The sequence below is a fragment of the Engystomops pustulosus genome, chromosome 1 (assembly GCF_040894005.1).
Source record: "Engystomops pustulosus chromosome 1, aEngPut4.maternal, whole genome shotgun sequence".
NCBI classification, from domain to species: domain Eukaryota; kingdom Metazoa; phylum Chordata; class Amphibia; order Anura; family Leptodactylidae; genus Engystomops; species Engystomops pustulosus.
The window spans coordinates 33526498-33548371 of NC_092411.1; the positions used below are offsets into that span (position 1 = coordinate 33526498).

Here is a 21874-nt window from a genome sequence, read left to right on the forward strand (position 1 = left end):
CTCAGGGTGCTGGTATCAATGAAAACTGTGACAGAGAAGGGAGTATAAATCACAAATTAAATTTCTGTGTTGGCACTTTGCGATAAATAAGCGGGTCTTTGTTGTAGTTTGGGCACTCAGTCTCTAAAAGGTTTGCCATCACTGTCCTAGGGAGACAAAGAGAAATAGAGATACAGGACAGGAAGTGACATCTACTCCTGAGCCCCAGCCTTCTTACATCACTACACTATCCCACTTACTCTTTTCTTTTACCAAGGACCAGCATCTTACCTCAATACTAATACATGAAATTCAGGCGTTATAGGTCCCCCCTTTACCACCGTCATGTTCCCCCTTTACTTATGGCTCCAGGGTTGCATGCACATCCATACCCCAGCTTGTCACAGCCCACATAGACGAGGTTTAGGGTGATGTCAGACCACGCTTTGTCTGCCCTTGCAAACGCAAACACAGACAAAGCCACACCCACTTGGGCGGGCCGCGGCGCGATCGCATCAGCGTTTCTATGGTAACACCTGCGATCGGGAACGAGCCGCTGGTGTTTTGCGTTAATTTCATGCAAAACACCGGCGGCTCGTTCCCAATCACAGACGTTACCATAGAAATGCCGATGCGATCAGGCCACGGCCCGCCCCGGTGGGTGCGTCTTTGTCTGCGTTTGCAAGCGCAGACAAAGCGCCACGTCTGACATCACCCTCAAAGGGGCTTTCTGGGACTGGAATATTAGTAGAGAATTAGTTGTAGGTAAACCTGTGGATACTGAAGACTTATGTGCCCATTAAATTACAATTAATATTCAGGGTTCACTGACCAGATGGGGAATTGTCTGAGGGATTTAGGGGGCAACGGAGGGGGGGTCTGCCATAGTGGGAGAAAATGATTCAGCTACATTGATAGCTTTGCAAACCTCAAGTTTCTGAGGTGAAACTTTTCTAGTTGCCCATAGAAACCAATCAGAGCTCAGCTTTAATGTTATTAACAGCTGTGGGAAAATGAAACCTGAGCTCTGATTGGTTGCCATGGACAACTAGAACAGTTCTGCTCTAAGAGACTTATAATAAATCTCCCCAGTTGATTGTATGATGGCCATCAAAGGTACGGTTATGTCTGTATCTGCCTGCCAGTGTTGTCATGTATTTTCTTGTCTGAAAAATAAAAAACTATTTTAAAAAATGACACTAATTCAAATAATAAAGGTGCATAATTAAAGTGTATGTTCACAAATGTCAGAAGTATTGCAATACTCGAAATTAAACATAATGGCCCATAACTACTAATATGTGCTGTTTGCCTCACTATCATGCAGTATGCGACAGATTCATGAAGACGGTCTTCATGAATTTGGCGCACCCTACGGGCAACCAATTGGCATGAACTGAGAGCACCATTTTTTTTTCTGGTGCACTCAGTTTAAGGAGTGCGGGACATAAATGTTGTGAGCAGTGTGAATCTTAGGTGCACGGTATTGTATTGCGTTGTGCATATTGCAGCCATGACACTATACTGGCAGAAGCACATCATAAATACACGTGCAACAAGTTTGCCTATGTATTTATGTGCGGTCTGCGCTAGTATTCTGTCGCACACTGCTTTATAATTGTGGCCCACTATATATATATATATATATATATATATATATATATATATATATATATATGACACTGTATATATATATAATTTTGGGACACTGCATATATTTCATACTAATGTACTGTGATTAATTATGGTGCTGTATGAGGGTATTTTGGTAAATTTTGGCATCAGTGATAAAATCCTACACTGCCTTATCCCTCAAAGAGCCCGAAGCTGTGATGTCATAAGAGAAGGATGGATAGAAAGAATGGGGGTTATTTATCATTGGTTTTCCTTGATGTTTTGTCTTAATAAAGTCTGAAAAAAGTTGCATTGAGGTTTTTTTGGAACTTTTCAATGCTAAATAGTCTCACAGGGCTAATTCCAACACTTCATTAATCTGGTGTTAACATAGAACTACTGCTAGTGCAACACCGTGCAAAGCCAGATTCATGACTTGGAACTTTACTTTACTGGTCCATGTGCTGCGATTTTTTACAACGCAACATTCGCGTGTTACTACAACAGGTAAAAAGCAGACTCTAAGCACAAAACTTATACATAATAATGGATCATTATAGAAATGTATTTTTGATGTAAAACATATTAATTAGACCTAAATACTATTGTAGTTACAGAGAGCAAACACACATTTTTAAATTTTAAATGATTTCCTCCAATCTGAGCTTTCTCCTTTCATAATTTTCTTTTATATGAAACAATAACAGTAAACTTTTGATTTCCTTTTGTTCTATTTCAAAAGTATTAAACTATGAAATAATTTCCCTTAACTGTATGCAGTGCGCTCCTGAGCTCCCCCTGGTGGTGGCCTGCACCACAATATTTGTAGTTAATATGTGTTTATACAGATGATTTGGAGCAGGACACCAGTTTTTTTTTTGGTGCACTCAGTTTAACGGATGCGGGACATAAATGTCGCAAGCAGTGTGAATGTGCACTGGGACGCCTCCTTAGGTGCACGGTATTGTATTGCGTTGTGCATATTGCAGCCATGACACTATACTGGCAGAAACACATCATAAATACATATGCAACCAGTTTGCGTATGTATTTATTTGCGGTCTGCGCTAGTATTCTGGCGCAAACTGCTTTATAATTGTGGCCCATTATATGTATATATACAACACTGTATGAATATATAATTTTGGCACACTGCATATATTTCATACTAATGTACTGTGATTGGTTCTGGTGCTGTATGAGAGTATTTTGGTCCATTTTGGCATCAGTGATAAAATCCAACACTGCCTCATCCCTCAAAGAGCCCGAAGCTGTGATGTCATAAGAGAAGGATGGATAGAAAGAATAGGGGTTATTTATCATTGGTTTTCCTTGATGTTTTGCCTTAAAAAAGTCTCAAAAAAGTTGCATTGAGGTTTCTTTGGAACTTTTCAATGCCAAAAGTCTCACAGGGCTATTTCCAACACTTCATTAATCTGGTGTTAACATAGAACTACTGCTAGTGCAACACCGTGCAAAGCCAGATTCATGACTTGGAACTTTACTTTACTGGTCCATGTGCTGGGATTTTTTGTGCATTTTTAGAATTTTTGGCGACTTTTTAAAATAATGCCAGACAAAAAGTAGAGCATAAGAACATTTATTAAAAGGCCAAGGCTCCTTTAATGAATCTGAAGCGCAGCAGAGCTCCAAAAAGTGATAAAGAACTGTCCCAAGGAGCAACCTAATGATAAATAACCCCCAATATGTGTATGTAAAGGGGGGGGGGCAGGCTTTAACACTATGGAACAGAGCTCCTATATAACCAGTGTGTATGTAGAGAAAGCCTGATGCCCCCACACAAACACCTCTTCCCCTTTATCCAGTTCATTACCATGGGTATACTGTATATACTTTTCCGCCACATGGAGAGTTTAATATGAGTTTTATTGCTTACAAATGTCACAGCTCTCAACAAAAATGTTTACTTTGCTAAGAAATATATATCATGGTATAAATAAGTATAGATTACTTGCAGGACTGACTAGGCCTTTATACTAATGAGTGTTCTCAATATAAATGTACTTGAACACCTATCACAACACTAACTGCCACTCAAGTGTTGCCAGGTAACCATGACCATTCCATTATGACATCACAGATGGGCTATTATGACATCATCACTCCCGACACTATAAAAGCAGCCGTAACAGGCCCAGGGTCTCAGTTGTCAGTGTTGGGCTCTAGAGATAGACACATACTGACCGCGCTCTACAATGTCTGGACCTGCTCTAGACAATGTTCAGGTGGAAGCACAACTACAGGGGATTCTTATCAACTATTCCCCTGACACTGTGCTTCCACTACCCGATGGCGTCATCAGCTTCACCTACCGGCTGGTAGTGGGGCTTGTAAAGGACTGCCAGACCAAATGCCAACAAGGTCTTATAACCTCTGACTATATAGAGGATCTACAACGTAACATTCGCGTGTTACTACAACAGGTAAAAAGCAGACTCTAAGCACAAAACTTATACATAATAATGGATCATTATAGAAATGTATTTTTGATGTAAAACATATTAATTAGACCTAAATACTATTGTAGTTACAGATAGCAAACACACATTTTTAAATTTTAAATGATTTCCTCCAATCTGAGCTTTCTCCTTTCATAATTTTCTTTTATATGAAACAATAACAGTAAACTTTTGATTTCCTTTTGTTCTATTTCAAAAGTATTAAACTATGAAATAATTTCCCTTAACTGTATGCAGTGCGCTCCTGAGCTCCCCCTGGTGGTGGCCTGCACCACAATATTTGTAGTTAATATGTGTTTATACAGATGATTTGGAGCAGGACACCAGTTTTTTTTTTGGTGCACTCAGTTTAACGGATGCGGGACATAAATGTCGCAAGCAGTGTGAATGTGCACCGGGACGCCTCCTTAGGTGCACGGTATTGTATTGCGTTGTGCATATTGCAGCCATGACACTATACTGGCAGAAACACATCATAAATACATATGCAGCCAGTTTGCGTATGTATTTATTTGCGGTCTGCGCTAGTATTCTGGCGCAAACTGCTTTATAATTGTGGCCCATTATATGTATATATACAACACTGTATGAATATATAATTTTGGCACACTGCATATATTTCATACTAATGTACTGTGATTGGTTCTGGTGCTGTATGAGAGTATTTTGGTCCATTTTGGCATCAGTGATAAAATCCAACACTGCCTCATCCCTCAAAGAGCCCGAAGCTGTGATGTCATAAGAGAAGGATGGATAGAAAGAATGGGGGTTATTTATCATTGGTTTTCCTTGATGTTTTGCCTTAAAAAAGTCTCAAAAAAGTTGCATTGAGGTTTCTTTGGAACTTTTCAATGCCAAAAGTCTCACAGGGCTAATTCCAACACTTCATTAATCTGGTGTTAACATAGAACTACTGCTAGTGCAACACCGTGCAAAGCCAGATTCATGACTTGGAACTTTACTTTACTGGTCCATGTGCTGGGATTTTTTGTGCATTTTTAGAATTTTTGGGGACTTTTTAAAATAATGCCAGACAAAAAGTAGAGCATAAGAACATTTATTAAAAGGCCAAGGCTCCTTTAATGAATCTGATGGGCAGCAGAGCTCCAAAAAGTGATAAAGAACTGTCCCAAGGAGCAACCTAATGATAAATAACCCCCAATATGTGTATGTAAAGGGGGGAGGGGCAGGCTTTAACACTATGGAACAGAGCTCCTATATAACCAGTGTGTATGTAGAGAAAGCCTGATGCCCCCACACAAACACCTCTTCCCCTTTATCCAGTTAATTACCATGGGTATACTGTATATACTTTTCCCCCACATGGAGAGTTTAATATGAGTTTTATTGCTTACAAATGTCACAGCTGTCAACAAAAATGTTTACTTTGATAAGAAATATATATCATGGTATAAATAAGTATAGATTACTTGCAGGACTGACTAGGCCTTTATACTAGTGAGTGTTCTCAATATAAATGTACTTGAACACCTATCACAACACTAACTGTCGCTCAAGTGTTGCTAGGTAACCATGACCATTCCATTATGACATCACAGATGGGCTATTATGACATCATCACTCCCAACACTATAAAAGCAGCGGTCACAGGCCCAGGGTCTCAGTTGTCAGTGTTGGGCTCTAGAGATAGACATATACTGACCGCGCTCTACAATGTCTGGACCTGCTCTAGACAATGTTCAGGTGGAAGCACAACTACAGGGGATTCTTATCAACTATTCCCCTGACACTGTGCTTCCACTACCCGATGGCGTCATCAGCTTCACCTACCGGCTGGTAGTGGGGCTTGTAAAGGACTGCCAGACCAAATGCCAACAAGGTCTTATAACCTCTGACTATATAGAGGATTTACAGCGCAACATCCGCGTGTTACTACAACAGGTAAACATCAGACTCTAAGCACAAAACTTATACATAATAATGGATCATAATAGAAATATATTTTTGATTTAAAAACATATTAATTAGACCCAAATACTATTGCAGTTACAGATAGCAAACACACATTTTTAAATTTGAAATCCAATCTGAACATCCTCCTTTCAGAATTTTCTTTTATATGAAACAATAACAGTAAACTTTTGATTTCCTTTTGTTCTATATCAAAAGTATTAAAATATTAAATAATTTCCCTTAACTGTATGCAGTGCGCTCCTGAGCTCCCCCTGGTGGTGGCCTGCAGCCACAATGTTTCTACTTAATATGTGTTTATACAGATGATTTTGATCACAAAAAATGTAACTTCTAGTAAAATATTTTAGAAAGTTGATTTTTTGGAATATAAAAAATTACATTTTCACTTTGGATTTTGAACCTTGAACCAGCAGAAAACAAGATGGATATTCCATAAACACTGTTGCGGCATCTAAGTTTTAGATGGAAGGGAAGAGCCTTTATCCATTACTCTATAAACGTTACCCTGGTAACAAAACGACTAAAAGTAGCCACAAGACTTTCTACTGATATCGGCCTATTAAGTCATAGAAGTAGAAAATCGATTACATTAAGATTATAATACTGAGAAGCAATATTGTTCAGAAACAGATATTGTTGCAATCTGAAACATGTCCTTCAATGTGCATTTTCTTATTACATGATTTTTCTTTTTAATGTGATATTTATAGGCTGAAGAAAGATTCCGTTTTGGAGATCTGGCCTTGATTAAAGAACTGGCCCAAAAAGTTCTGGATGTAGTAGAACCCCTGGCCCATGACCTGGAGCACCAAGTAAGGATCCATTATATTTTATGTTATTTGTCTTTATATAATGTTCTTCTACAGATTTCCAGTCATATATCAGAACATCAGGTACAAGATATTCATATTAATTTTATACATTGTAATTATTAGGAAAACCTAGAAGGTGACTCCATAGATGAGCAAAATCCAACCTCAGCATCCCCTGACCGTGATAGTAGTCAGCCGGGGCTAAACAGTGATCTGATTAGAGGTAAGTCGCTCATCCAATATCCTATTTACATGGTGGTTCAAATTATAGAAAAAACTTAGAGGTCTACTATATATATGCCTATATATATGTGGTAGATCATATAATTAACATTGACAACTTTTATAGAAGTTCTGCTTTGTCATTTACTTTATTGTATTGTTATGTTATATATGTAGTATTGATAAAGTCTCATACATTATGTTTCTTCATTATTTTATCACTAGAAACCACGGAACCTCCAAATTCTCAAAATGGAGAATGTGACCAAGCAGAGACCTCAGCATCTGCCAGTGTAAGTGTCATAGAGGGGGTCTGGTTATAGGGTTTATATAAAGGTCTCCATTGTGTGATGTGCCATATCATCCACTAATACAGTGATATATTCCGGCTTCTAACACCTTCTCTATATTTGCTTATGTGTAAATCATTAGTGACATAATATATAAGGGGCAAGTTTCTACATGTGGAGCTTATATTGTCTTACATCTTCTGTGTCTTACTGTCATCACTTATTCTTGTTTTAGGGTTTGATCAGATCATTGAAAGAGGAGAAAAAGCCCTGTAAGAGCGACTTCCACACGGCCAAACTTATCAGCAGCGGAGCTTTTGGGTGAGCTTTATGTTGGTGTAATATACATTTCCCAGGATTCCTTATGACAATGTTTCTGCCTCTGTGCTCTGATTGTTCATATGAATTCATTGTAATCCATAGATTTTCCGTATTCCCAGGGCGGTCTACTTAGTGCGCCATAGAGAGACTCACAAGATCTATGCTATGAAGAAAATGGACAGGCAGAAGCTCAACCCAAGAAGACTTGCCCGGGCCTACCTCGAGAGGGACATCTTAACATTTGCAAACTGTCCCTTTGTAGTCTCCATGTCCGGCTCTTTTGCGACTCAACTTCATCTGTGTATGGTCATGGAGTATGTAGGAGGTAAGACATATGTCTCAGATTTAGTTTCAACATATGTTGTATCTTCTATATATCCCTGTATGTGATATGTATTAATGTCTCAGCCTATTTATTGTGTAACATGTCTGACCCCCCCCCCCCCCATCCCGCTGGATAAATCTCTCTCTGATAATATCTACTTTCTGCCGTAGGAGGAGACTGCAGGAGTCTTCTAAAGACCAGAAGACCGTTATCTGTCACCTTGGCCCGCATGTACTTTGCTGAAGTGGTTCTTGGAGTGGAATATCTCCATAGCTATGGTGTGGTGCACAGAGACCTGAAGCCTGAAAAGTAGGTGACCCTTGTACTATAATCAGTGGGAAGGACATTCCAGGTTGTAACCATACAGCCTATGGATTGTCAACTGGATCTAATCCCATGTTTTCTCTCACAGTCTCCTGATAACACCCACTGGACACATTAAAGTCACAGATGTTGGAGTATCAAAGCTTGGCCTTATGAGACCTGCATCTAACAAGCACAAGGCGTCCATTGAGGAGATCACCAGAGAGTTCCTCGATCATGAGGTCTGTTACACTTTATACAGCTTAATTTCTTCTTTACTGTTTAGATCTCATCTATTTCTCCATCTGTATTGTTATTTCTATTCCTCCTTATCTTTATTTTGTGTTGTTTCCAGGTCTGTGGCACCCCTTCTTACATCGCCCCAGAGGTCATCCTGAAGAAAGGCTATGGACGACCTGTAGACTGGTGGTCATTGGGGATCATCCTACATGAGTTTATTGTAGGACATACACCATTCAGAGGAAACAACGTAAAGGAGATTTATAAGAGGACTGTCAATGGTGAGTGTAATAATCAGGGTGATATGTAATGTAATTGTCATGTGTGATTGGATGTTCTATTTTACAGTGGAACCATGGATTACGAACGTAATTCGTTCTCGGATTTTGCTTGTTATCCAATCTATATATCAAAGTAGGAATCCCAATAGGTAATCATTGAAGTAGACAATTTTTTCTACAACTGGAAAATTTTCATTTGTATTAGTATTTAGCCACATTATTTATTCCATATTGTGTTATAAAATTTTTAGTAAGAGGGAGGGACATATCATTAGAGAATGTGGAAGGTTCATGTGATCAAGGTCAGCTCCAGGTTTCAGTAGGCCCCTGGACAACAAAGCCTCAGTGGGCCCCTTTGCAGTGATCTCACAAGGCAACATTAAAAATTCAGAAATTAAAACAGTCTTGTGTTTCCTAAAATATTCCCTAGTTTATAATACCAAACAGTCCACTCATGGTTATTTTATACAACACCCCCCTCACCCTTTATGGATTCAATAGATACTGCCACCCTTACCTCAATGGATTCCTTATGTACACCTTATCACCTTATGTGGGCCACCCAGCAGCCCTGGGTCCCGTCACTTGCCCAGGTATGCCCAGTGCTGGCACCGACCATGCATATGATCCTCATATAGCTAAATTTGCTTGTTAACCAAGTTGCAATTGATAGAAAATGCAAACTCATCTTACAAAACACTTATAGACTGAGTTACTCCAAATCCAAGGTTCAACTGTATTGTAAGGCACAAAAAGATTCACTTTATATGAAACTCCAGAGATTTTATTTTTTTAAAATATTTTCTATTATTTAAAATAGATGACTTAACTTGGGATCTTAACAACAACGCTCCTCCCCCTGATGTCCAAGATCTCATCAGTGATCTACTGATAAAGAATCCTGCGCAGAGACTTGGGACAGGTAAAGTTTATAATAATGTGAATATCTGCTTATTACACCCAGCACTATGTGACCAGACATAAGGATTGTGTCCATGAGGATCAGCACTGAGAATGTCCATAATATGACATCCACTGCGTATGATGATCTAATACTTCCCTTCATGTCAGATCGAATACATCCTCCCTTAACATTAATCCAATGTACATATATGGATCAATCTCTGACATTGACTACATCATTGCTTTGTCTTCCATTTGTAGGAGGAGCAAATGAGATCAAGATTCATCCATTCCTGAGTGACTTAGATCTTGAGAACATTCTGAGTCAGAAGCCGGAGTATATTCCTCAGCTTGCATCACCAATGGACACCAGCTGCTTTGACTGTAAGTAGAAAGACGTCTCATCTAGACCAAACTCTGCTGTATGTCTGGTCCTCATTTATATGAGTTCAAATAATGATAAGATATAAAATGTTGGTGATGACGGTGACCATGCCGTATACTAACAATCTCCATATTCTTATGACTTGTAGCTCGCTCTTATAAACACCACCATATGGCTTCAGACGATGAGGAAGATGACAGTGAGGAAAAGAACCAACCAGAAATGGTGGAATCATCTCCAAGGCTTTCTGTAAGTGGCCAATCTATATCAGCTACAAAATCATAAAATACAGAAAATAGATAAAATCTGTACATTATAAGTTAAAAACTCTATATTTATGTATCTTCTATCGTCTCTTTCCCTTTGCATATATAGTTATCTAGCAGGAAGGTGAACAATGAGGATCCCAAGTCCCCTCCAGGTTGTTCCCCTGGGGATAAAGAAATCTCAGAAATGTGAGTAGATTGTGGGGTTATTACTGGGACCTCCAGGATTATATATATGCAGGACAATGCAGTAAACTTAGCTGGATTTTCTTTTTACTTATAATTTTCCCATTTTCCTTTTATGAAACAGGCAGAAAGAATCTTCTTCTCCAAAAGCTGATGGAGGCAATCAGGGACTCGATGCTAGAAGCAGTTTGTCATCCTTGTCCCCAGTGTCAGGTAAGTGCAGGTCTATGTACATCTTCTTATAGCAGATGGTAGAAGGTATAATGTGACTGTGTAGATGGAGGCTCAGATATTCCCGCGGTTCTCTGTGTAATCTCCATCATACACATGGACATATATGTCCCTTTCAGAATCCAGGTTATAGTCTATAAGGTGCATTGGGCACTGTCCTTACCCTTCATATCTAAGATTTCCCAGTCCCTCCAGTGTAGTAGAGTCTAATTCTGACATTGGCTACATCATTGTTTTGTCTTCCCTTTCCAGTTGGAGCAATTGAGATCAAGATTCAACCATTCCTGAGTGACTTAGATCTTGAGAACATTCTGAGTCAGAAGCCGGAGTATGTTCCTCAGTTTGCATCACCAATGGACAACAGCTGCTTTGACCGTAAGTAGTAAGACGTCTCATCTAGACCAAACTCTGCTGTATGTCATGCCCTTATTTTATATGACAAGCAATCCCAATCATAACAATTTAAAAATTGTAGGTCATGTCGGTGACCATGCCTTATACCAGTGATAACAAACCTATAGCACAGGTGTCAGAGGTGGCTCTCAGAGCCCTCTCTATTGGCACCCAGGACATCACACCAGCAAAGATTTTTCCAGATACTTCTCATAGCCTCTATTTACAGTCCCTGGCCACGCAAGATGTGCCATGATCAGCACTTTTTTAAAGGACACATCCTTAGCTGCCTGGGACTACAGGAAGAGCGAGGAGGTGCAGACAGGGCTGGGTTATCATTGGAGCTCCTGCTCTGGGCCCGGCAATTCTTCCTGTTCAGGAGACCCTGGAAGGAGACTACAATGATACTGTGAATTTCTACTGCTTCTTTCTATTGTATTGCTGTCCTATGGATGCCAATATGATTGAAAGCTGTGACAGAGCAGGGAGCAATAAGTTACTGCTAAATCGCCATGTTGCCATTTTGCAATTAAATAAGTGGGTTTGGTTGTACTTTGGGCACTCAATCTCTAAAAGATTCACAATCACTGCCTTATACTAATAATCTCCATATTCTTAGGACTTGTAGCTCGCTCTTATAACAACTGCCATATGGCTTCAGACGATGCGCAAGATGCAAGTGAGAAGAAGAACCAACCAGAAATGGTGGAATCATCTCCAAGGCTTTCTGTAAGTGACCAATCTATATCAGCTACAAAATCATAAAATATAGAAAATCTGCACTTTATGAATGTAAAACTCTATATTTATGTATCTTCTATCTTCTCTTTCCCTTTGCGTATATAGTTATCTAGCAGGAAGGTGAACAATGAGGATCCCACGTCCCCTCCAGGTTGTTCCCCTGGGGATAAAGAAATCTCAGAAATGTGAGTAGATTGTGGGGTTATTACTGGGACCTGCAGGATGATATATATGCAGGACAATGCAGTAGACTTAGCTGGATTTTCTTTTTACTTATAATTTTCCCATGTTCCTTTTATGAAACAGGCAGAAAGAATCTTCTTCTCCAAAAGCTGATGGAGACAATCAGGGACTCGGTGCTATAAGCAGTTTGTCATCTTCGTCCACATTGTCAGGTAAGTGCAGGTCTATGTACATCTTCTTATAGCAGATGGTAGAAGGTATAATGTGACTGTGTAGATGGAGGCCCAGATATTCCCCCGGTTCTCTGTGTAATCTCCATCATACACATGGACATATATGTCCCTTTCAGAATCCCAATTATAGCCTATAAGGTGCATTGGGCGCCGTCAGGGCCACTAGGAATTTTGGGGCCCCTCAATGGAAGATTTTTTGGGCCCCCCACCGGCGTCCAATCCTACATTGATTCATGACATTAAACACAATTTTTTTGACCAAAACACTTTTGAGCCATGACAAGCTAGACAGGACCCTACTCTACTGCACATGCCCAATTAGTATATAGATAGCCCCTGCACGTGCCCTCTCAGTAAATAGATAGCGCCTGCACGTGCCCACTCAGTATATAGATAGCGCCTGCACGTGCCCACTCAGTATATAGATAGCGCCTGCACGTGCCCACTCAGTATATAGAGAGCGCCTGCACGTGCCCACTCAGTATATAGATACCCTGTTTCCCCGAAAATAAGACAGTGGGGGGCATTTACTTAGGGCCCGATTCGCGTTTTCCCGACGTGTTACCCGAATATTTCCGATTTGCACCGATTGTACCTGAATTGCCCCGGGATTTTGGCGCACGCGATCGGATTGTGGCGTATCGGCGCTGGCATGCACGCGACGGAAATCGGGGGGGTGTGGCCGAATGAAAACCCGTCGTATTCGGAAAAAACGCCGCATTTAATAACCGAAAATGTGTCGCTTGGGAAGCGCTTACCTTCACCTGGTCCAGCTCGGTGTTTTCCGGCGCGTTCAGATGATTTTCAGCGCAGCAGCGCCACCTGATGGACGGCGGAGGAACTACCTTCATAAATCCCGTCCGGACCCGAATCCGGTTCAGAGAACGCGCCGCTGGATCGCGAATGGGCCGGGTAAGTAAATCTGCCCCAGTGTCTTATATTAATTTTTGCTCCTAAAGAGGCACTAGGTCTTATTTTCAGGGGATGTATTATTTTTCCATGAACAAGAATTTACATTTAACATTGAACAAAAAATCTACTTCTCTAACCTACTTATGACTCTCCAAACTCTGAATTTCATGCAGAATTTCTTGACTCCATTTCTATTAGAATCATTGGCCCCAATATCTAACGTTTAGTAAAAGTACTTTCCATAAATGACCCTTCTTATCCTGTAGTTGCTGGTATTACATTTGCAGCACAACAGCCAGTGATTTATTCCATGAATTCTTCCCCATGTCACAACCTTCTTCAGCATCTAAAAGATTTACTAATAATAATGTATCGCATGGGGAGAGCTGTTGCAATGTCTGCCGCTAGGTCTTATTTTCAGGGGAGGCCTTATATTTCTAAGCCTGAACAAACTTGTACTAGGTCTTATTTTCAGGGGATGTCTTATTTTAGGGGAAACAGGGTAGCGCCTGCACGTGCCCACTCAGTATATAGACATCCCCACCAGTTCACAATCAGCCACCCCAGTTCACAGTAGATGCCCCCTTTAATGAAATGTCCAGCCTAGATGCCCCTTTTAATGAAATGTCCTGCCAGATGACCCCCTTTAATGAAATGTCCTGCCAGATGCCCCCTTTAATTAAATGCCCTGCCAGATGCCCCCTTAAATGAAATGTCCTGCCAGGTTCCCCATTAATGAATTGTCCTGCCAGACACCCTCTTTACACTAACCTTCCGGCTTCTTCTCCCTGGCCCTGCGGCTCCATTTTCTCCTTGCGGCTCTGTCTTCTGCTCTCCTTGCCCGAGCGCATCAGCATGACGCGGCGGTGTCGTGGCAGCAGGACGTCATAGTGTAAGGGCCCGCATGGCACATACAATATGACATCATGCAGCTGTGACACCACCGTATCATACTGATGCGCCCAAGCCGGAAGAGCAGAAGACGGAGCTGCGGGGAGAAGAAGCCGGAAGGTGAGTATAAATTTTTTATTTTTTTTCATAGGGCCCGGGAATGGGGGTTTTAGTGGGTACTGTGAGTCCCTTGGGCCCCCCTTTTGATGGGAAAATGAAGAGGCCCTTGAACACAGTCCCACTAAACCCCACATGATTGCGGCCTTGGGCGCGGTCCTTATCCTTCAATATCTTCTAACATAAAGTCTAATTCTCTGATGCAATGTCAGATTATCAGGGTTATAGATTGTCAGTTCAATAATTTCACAACAGAAATAAACATTGTAAATGTTGTAATTTATATAGTAATCATTTTTATACTTTCTGATCAGAATTTCCAACTCAGAAGAGAAGAAAATCTGCAGTAAATCTGAGAACACAAAAGAAAGAAGACAATACAGAAGAGAGAGGAAGCAGAGCCAGAGGTGAGTGACAGTAATCAGTGAGAATCCTTCATGTGCAGCAGATGTTTGCTGTCAGTGATGGGGACGGTCACATGTATAATGACAGTGACCCCTGACCCCTGTATGGAGAAGATGCCTCTGTCGTCCTGCTACAGTGACAGCACAGTAGTATCCTGTAATATGGCGTCCATTACTTACATTATATCTTCTCTTCTCATAGGTTCTAGAATCCGCCGCTTGTTGTCATCCTGCCGGCGTGGATTATCCAGGGCTGCCCGTGCCATTGGAGGAGGCTGCTTCTTTGCATGTAGTCGCCGTCACACCAATGACACCTAGACACATGGTGCACCCTGAGGTAAGTACTAGCTCTCTCATCCATTGACTGGTGATATATCTCCAGTTACTGGGAGTCAGTTTTGTGAGTAACTTATATGTGATATTATGCCGTTCCATGTTCAGCCATAATCAGTGATATTTCTTGTTTCTGTAGATTGCTGTTCCAGAGTGAGGTCTGAATGGACCACATTACTACAGGTCAACAGAATGGTGGCCACCATCTTAAGATCAGATGACCTTCACTCCAGCAAGAAGAGGCAGTTTCCGGGCTCGGTCTCTGCCATCACCTCTGGACATGGCTTTCTCCTACCGGATATGACTTTACTACTGGACATGTCTTTACCTACTGGATGTGACGCTCTGCAGTCAGATGACTTCACAGGACATCTTAGTTATCTGCTGCAGCTTGAGGCAGATTCCGGGCTCGGTCTCTGTCCTCATCTATAGGGCAGCACGGTGGCTCGGTGCTCAGCACTGTGGCCTTGCAGCATTGGAGTCCTGGTGTTAAATTCTACCTAGGATAACATCTGCATGGAGTTTGCATGTTCTCTCCGTGTTTGCGTGGGTTTTCCCCGGGTACTCCGGTTTCCTCCCACACTCCAAAAACATTCAAGGGCTCATCATCATCAGAGCCCATTTAATAAAGAAGTTAGTGAATATTAACCCTTTAACCCCTTAAAACCGAGGCTCTTTTCCGTTTTTTCGTTTCCATTTCTTACTCCGCACCTTCAAAAATCTCTATTTTTTTATCTTTACATGTAGAGAGCTGTGTGAGGGCTTGTTTTCTGCGTAACACATTGCACTTCATAGTGAATGTATTTAATATTCTATGCTGTGTATAGGGAAGCAGAAAGAAATGATGGAAAAATGCATTTTGTACCATTTTCTTGTTGACTTGGACTTGTCATCTTTCACTGAGCGCCCCAAATGACATGTCTACTTTATTCTTTGGGACGGTATACTAAATGTTATAGGTTTTATCATGTCATACATTTACAAAACTTAAAACCTGTACAAAAAAAAAATGTTCATTTTGGGCTTGGATTTTACGGCTTTCACTGTGCTCTACTACTTTCTTTGTGTCGGTGTGATCACAAGGCTACCAAATTTGTATAGGTTTTATAATGTTTTCCTACATTTACCTTCTGTGCAAAAAAAAAAATTCTTCATTTTGCCATCTTCTGGTGATAATAACTTTTTCATACTCACTGTCAGCCTTTTGATCACTTTTTATTGAACAAGGACCTCACAGCTGCCCATGCACCGCCAGGATTTAATGCTGGCAGCATTTATATGGTTAACACCCGGAGGGTTACCGGTGGTGTTACATGCAGCAAACCCCCACCTTGTATGGAGAGGGCTCAGTTCGTGAGCCCACCCCATACACCTGCAGCTGCAGCACTATTACTTTAAATGTCGGTAAGGGGTTAAGTTATATTGTTTTTAAATTGTTTAAAGGAAACCGACCATCAGATATCTATCTAACCGCACACACCATTCTAGAAGAAAAAATATTTTAGTGGATTTTTTCCATGTACATGAGCAAGGTTTCGGTTCCAAACAGCCTTTCTGAAACAGTGATTGAGTGCCACTGTGGCCCCACTTCATTTCAGGGATCCACTACAGATAAGAGAAAGGAATGTATTTAGGGTCTCCGCGGCACCTCTAGCCCCAGGCAGAGGCAGTGATGTTCCCCTTTTGGGCCGCATACATTTTACTGCGGGGAGCAGCAGAGGAGGTACAGATCCGGCAGTCCGCACGCTGGAGTTTCAGCAGCCGCGGCTCCTCCCCAGGGTACGGTACCCGCCGGATATGCACTCTGTTCCCCAGGCAGTGTTCACACAGAAGCAGTGAGATCCGGACTTCTCCCTGCTGTCTGGTCTGGATACAGCGATGGCAGCATCCAAAGACACCTAGTGCGCAGCGCTGGCTGGCCAGGCGCCATCCGAAGACTGAGGAGCAGACGGACTAGGCCCGAGGAGAAGGAAAATCCCGAGACGCGATCATCGGCCAATCAGTCAGGAGGCTGCAGAGAGGATACATCTTCTGGTAAGTATATATATAAGTGTATATGTGTGTGTATATGATGTATGGTGTGTATATACTTTATGTAGGTGCAGGGCCGGATCAAGGTTGGTTGGGGCCCCTGGGCGCAAAATCTGGTGGTGGCCCCCACATATGTTCCATTGGTACACATACTCCTTCTCACTATACCCCTAGTAAAACAGCTACATACAGCCCCCTGCCCCCCCGTAACACAGCTACATACAGCCGCCTTGCCCCCAGTAACACAGCTACATACAGCCGTCTCATCCCCAGTAACACAGCTACATACAGCTGCCTCATCCCCAGTAACACAGCTACATACAGCCGCCTTGCCCCTAGTAACACAGCTACTTACAGCTGCTTTGCCCCCCTGTAACACAGCTACATACAGCCGCCTCACCCCCAGTAATACAGCTACATACAGCCGCCTCATCCCCAGTGACACAGCTACATACAGCCGCCTCATCCCATGTAACACAGCTACATACAGCCGCCTCATCCCCAGTAACACAGCTATAACAAGCCCCAAAGCAAATAGCGAAGGGGCTGAGGACTGTAGGGGGTGGTTGCAAGCCTTCTAGTAGGCTGCTGGGGCTTGCCCCTTTACTCCTCCCGTGTGAGGTCACCGGAGGTGGTGTTTGGGGGCGGGTAAGGACCCGCCTGGTGGTTTTAAAAAGTTTGAGAGCACGTGGGGAGGCCTCTTTCCTTCTGCCCCCTGGACCGAAGAGGCGAGAAGTCAGAGACCCCTCTGGAAATACCCAGCATGTCTTCCCTAGAAGAACAAGTAATCCAGCAAGTGGCCATGCAGGGTTCAGCCTGGCTGGATACCCTCCTGCAGCACCATGCTGCGGGGTTGGTTCAAGAAGCGGACGTCCCTGAAGAGGACACCCACCTCCCTGGATCGAAATCCCCTGCAGTGGCTTCCACCCTGGAGTGTACAGGCACCACCCCCGCCCGGCGGCCCGCCACGCTGTCACCACCACGCTGTCACCACCACCCAATGCTCCTCACCTCCTCAAGGATCTCCTCCACGTGCTCGCCGTGTCTCCGGTGTAGTGCCTGAGGAGCAGCTGGCAGAAGATCAGGCCTTCCGTCCGTTTGAGCCCCAGATCGCCTGCACCAACCAGGAAGCGCGGCCATCAGGAGACACAAGCCTTTCCCCTCCGCGGCCATCTCCTCCTGGCTCTCCCTCATCCCAGCGAGCGGTGCCTTTGCATCCCACCGGCAGCCCCAGGCACTCCTCCTCTCCGCGCCACTGCCTCCCCCAGCACTCTCCTCTGCGCGGCAGGCTTCAGGCCTATGCTGCATGCAGCCCTGGGCCTTACTCCAGGCCTCAGGCCTATTCTCCCTCAAACCCAGGGCACTGCATCAGGCACCGGTCCCACATGTTAGGCAGCCCCAGGCTCTGTTCCAGGCCTCAGGCCTACCACACTGCCAACCCCAGACCCCATACCAGGCATCAGGCCTGCTCCCCACCCAGCCCCAGGCCCCACAACAGGCCTCAGGCCTACTCCCCAGCCAGCCCCAGGCCACATACTAGGTCTCGGGCCTACTCCGCAGCCAGCCCCAGGCCCTCACCCTCCCTGTCACATACCCCCCACCAACACAGCAGCCGCCAGCAGCGCTATCCCCAGCCTGAGTCCTGTCCCTCTCCTTCCCCCCACCATGCCCTCCGGCCCAGCCAACATTCCAGTCCGGGATCCCTGGGCAGGTCCCCTTCCCTCCTCCTCTCCTATTCCCCAGAGTCCTCTCTGCATACCCTTGATGCTGTAGAGACCTCTATGCCCACGGTGCACCACAGAGACAGGAGCCACAGATCCCCGTCCTACGAACAGCAACGTCACAGCAGAATGGACTCCCAGAGGCTATACCGCAGACGGGCTGCCGATACTGGCTCTGAGCTCCTCTCACCAGGCCGCAGCCGCCATCATCATCACGGAGGACGCCGCAGACACTACAACTAGAGATGAGCGAGCACTAAAATGCTCGGGTACTCGTTATTCGAGACGAACTTTTCCCGATGCTCGAGTGCTCGTCTTGAATAACGAGCCCCATTGAAGTCAATGGGAGACTCGAGCATTTTTCAAGGGGACCAAGGCTCTGCACAGGGAAGCTTGGCCAAACACCTGGAAACCTCAGAAAAGGATGGAAACACCACGGAAATGGACAGGAAACAGCAGGGGCAGCATGCATGGATGCCTCTGAGGCTGCTTAAACGCACCATTATGCCAAAATTATGGGCAACAGCATGGCCATGACAGAGTGACAGAATGAAGCTAGATAGCATCTAAAACATCCAATAATTGACCCTGACACTATAGGGGACGGCATGCAGAGGCAGCGGCAGCAGCGGCAGGCTAGAGAGTGGCATGGCGACATACCCTAAATGGACTCAGGCTTCAAACCAATGGGTGGCAGAGAGGAACCAAAGGAGGTGAGCAAGAAGCGCTGAAATTATTTCCTCTGTGAACAAAAGGTTGACGGTATATTTAGTCGATAACACAGCATGGTGGCGACATAGTGACCAAGTTCCATAACGTATCTGGTGAAACACCCGAAAAATGAGCCTGACACAGCTCGTTTGATAAGGGGACGACATTTGGAGGCAGCCATGGAGAGGACTTCCATGATTAAGAGCGACAGTATGGGGCATCCATATTGCGCTTCTATGATTGCAACTGCATGTCTCCAGCATGGCGGAGACAGACGCGCCGAGTTCCACTATGTATGTGGTGAAACACCTGAAAATTCTGCCTGACACAGCTCGTTTGATAAGGGGACCATGTATGGAGGCAGTGAACTAGTAGTAGATTAAAGGTGCTGCAGTTAAAACTATGTTAGTTGGATCTTGGGATGGAGCTGGCGCTCCGCTGCCAGGCGAGCTTTCGCCAATCCAAGCCCCTGTCTCTAGGCTACTCCACAAACAGCACTTCTAAGAACCTTTTGTATAAGATCAAGTGTAGTAGCGTTCTTATAAGTTTGGGATATGGCGGGTGAGGGGAATGTAAACAGATGCGCAAGAAGCGCTGAAATAATATTGGTAAATGATAAAAGTTTGCCAGTATATTTTGTGGATTACACAGCAGGGTGGCGACAAAGTTAACAAGTTTGATGTGGAATGCCCTGTAATAGCTCTTGGGCGGTGTGCCTTTTATCGCCTAGGCTCAGCAGTTTGAGCACTGCCTGCTGTCGCTTAGCGACGGCACTGCTGCTGTGCCTAGAGCTACCGACTGATGGCGCCATGCCCACGGATGGTAATTCGGAGGAGGAGGAGGTGGAGGAGGGGTGGGAGGAGGAGGAGGTATAGTAGGCCTTTGAGACCTGGACCGAGGTAGGCCCCGCAATCCTCGGCGTCGGCAGTATATGACCAGCCCCAGGGTCAGACTCGGTCCCAGCCTCCACCAAGTTAAGTGTAGTAGCGTTCTTATAAGTTTGGGATATGGCGGGTGAGGGGAATGTAAACAGATGCGCAAGAAGCGCTGAAATAATATCCGTAAATGGTAAAAGTTTGGCAGTATATTTTGTGGATTACACAGCAGTGTAATCAACAGATGCGCAAGAAGCGCTGAAATAATATCGGTTAATCATAAAAGTTTGCCAGTATATTTTGTGGATAACACAGCAGGGTGGCAACAAAGTTAACAACTTTGATGTGGAATCCATGAAAACAACCCAAATTTCTGCCTGACACACCTCGTTTGATAAGGGGACGATGTATGGAGGCAGCTATATGGACGACTTTTGGAGGTAGCAATGGAGACAACGTGTGGAGGCTGCTATGGAGACAATTTAATTTGGATAGAGCCTGTATGTGGCAGTCCAAAAACGTTTTCAAACCAGAGGAGCAGGTAGGTGGCCCTCCAGAAAAATTGAATAGATTGAGTGCCTGTATGTGGCAGTCCTAAAAATTGTTTAAAACAGACGACCGGGTAGGTGGCCCTCCAGAAAAATTAAATGCATAAAGTACTATAGCTAGAGCCAGTGGGCCCTGTCAAAAAATAGCCAGTTTCCTCTGCTTTAGTGTACAAAGAGGAGGAGAAGGAGGAAAATGAGGAGGAGGAGTGCATAAATTATTCAGGTTGAGCTTCCTTCACCTGGTGGAGATTGGAAATTATGAGAAATCCAGGCTTTATTCATCTTAATAAGCATCAGCCTGTCAGCGCTGTCAGTCGACAGCCGTGTACGCTTATCGGTGATGATGCCACCAGCTGCACTGAAAACCCGCTCGGACAACACGCTAGCGGCAGGGCAGGCAAGAACCTCCAAGGCGTACAGCGCCAGTTCGTGCCACATGTCCAGCTTTGAAACCCAGTAGTTGTGTGATCATTTAGGACGATGGTATGGTCAGCTACGTACTCCCTCACCATCTTTCTGTAAAGATCAGCCCTACTCTGCCGAGACTGGGGACAGGTGACAGTGTCTTGCTGGGGTGACATAAAGCTGGCAAAAGCCTTGTAAAGCGTACCCTTGCCAGTGCTGGACAAGCTGCCTGCTCGCCTACTCTCCCTCGCTACTTGTCTGGCAGAACTACGCACTCTGCCGCTAGCGCTGTCAGAAGGGAAATACTGTTTCAGCTTGTGCACCAGGGCCTGCTGGTATTCATGCATTCTCACACTCCTTTCCTCTCCAGGGATGAGAGTGGAAAGATTTTGCTTGTACCGTGGGTCCAGGAGAGTGAATACCCAGTAATCGGTGCTGGAATAAATTCTTTAAACGCGAGGGTCACGGGATAGGCAGCCTAGCATGAAATCTGCCATATGAGTCCCAACGCGCAAAAATTCACTCCCCTCACTGGCCTGACTGCCCATTTCCTCCTCCTCCAACTCCTCCAACTCCTCTTCTCCTGCCCATACACGCTGAACA

The 21874-nt window shown here is 44.0% G+C and overlaps 1 protein-coding gene across 1 annotated transcript; it reads left to right on the forward strand.

Moving 5' to 3' along the window:
- Positions 1 to 5747: 5747 nt before the first annotated feature.
- LOC140122268 (microtubule-associated serine/threonine-protein kinase 4-like) lies at positions 5748 to 15412 on the forward strand. Its single transcript, XM_072143379.1, has 17 exons — positions 5748 to 5975; positions 6719 to 6820; positions 6944 to 7043; positions 7268 to 7335; positions 7568 to 7653; positions 7773 to 7978; positions 8149 to 8287; positions 8391 to 8523; positions 8637 to 8802; positions 9623 to 9724; positions 9967 to 10089; positions 11795 to 11895; positions 12013 to 12092; positions 12214 to 12302; positions 14558 to 14650; positions 14850 to 14936; positions 15120 to 15412. The coding sequence occupies exons 1-17, from the start codon at positions 5748 to 5750 to the stop codon at positions 15410 to 15412; spliced, it is 2196 nt and encodes a 731-aa protein (XP_071999480.1).
- Positions 15413 to 21874: the final 6462 nt, after the last annotated feature.

Excerpts from the sequence above, each read along its gene's own strand:
- LOC140122268 (XM_072143379.1), top strand. The coding sequence starts at position 5,748 with ATGTCTGGACCTGCTCTAGACAATGTTCAGGTGGAAGCACAACTACAG. Across the intron at positions 8,803-9,622 it reads TTATAAGAGGACTGTCAATG|ATGACTTAACTTGGGATCTT; the intron begins GTGAGTGTAATA and ends TATTTAAAATAG. Across the intron at positions 10,090-11,794 it reads GGACACCAGCTGCTTTGACT|CTCGCTCTTATAACAACTGC; the intron begins GTAAGTAGAAAG and ends TAGGACTTGTAG.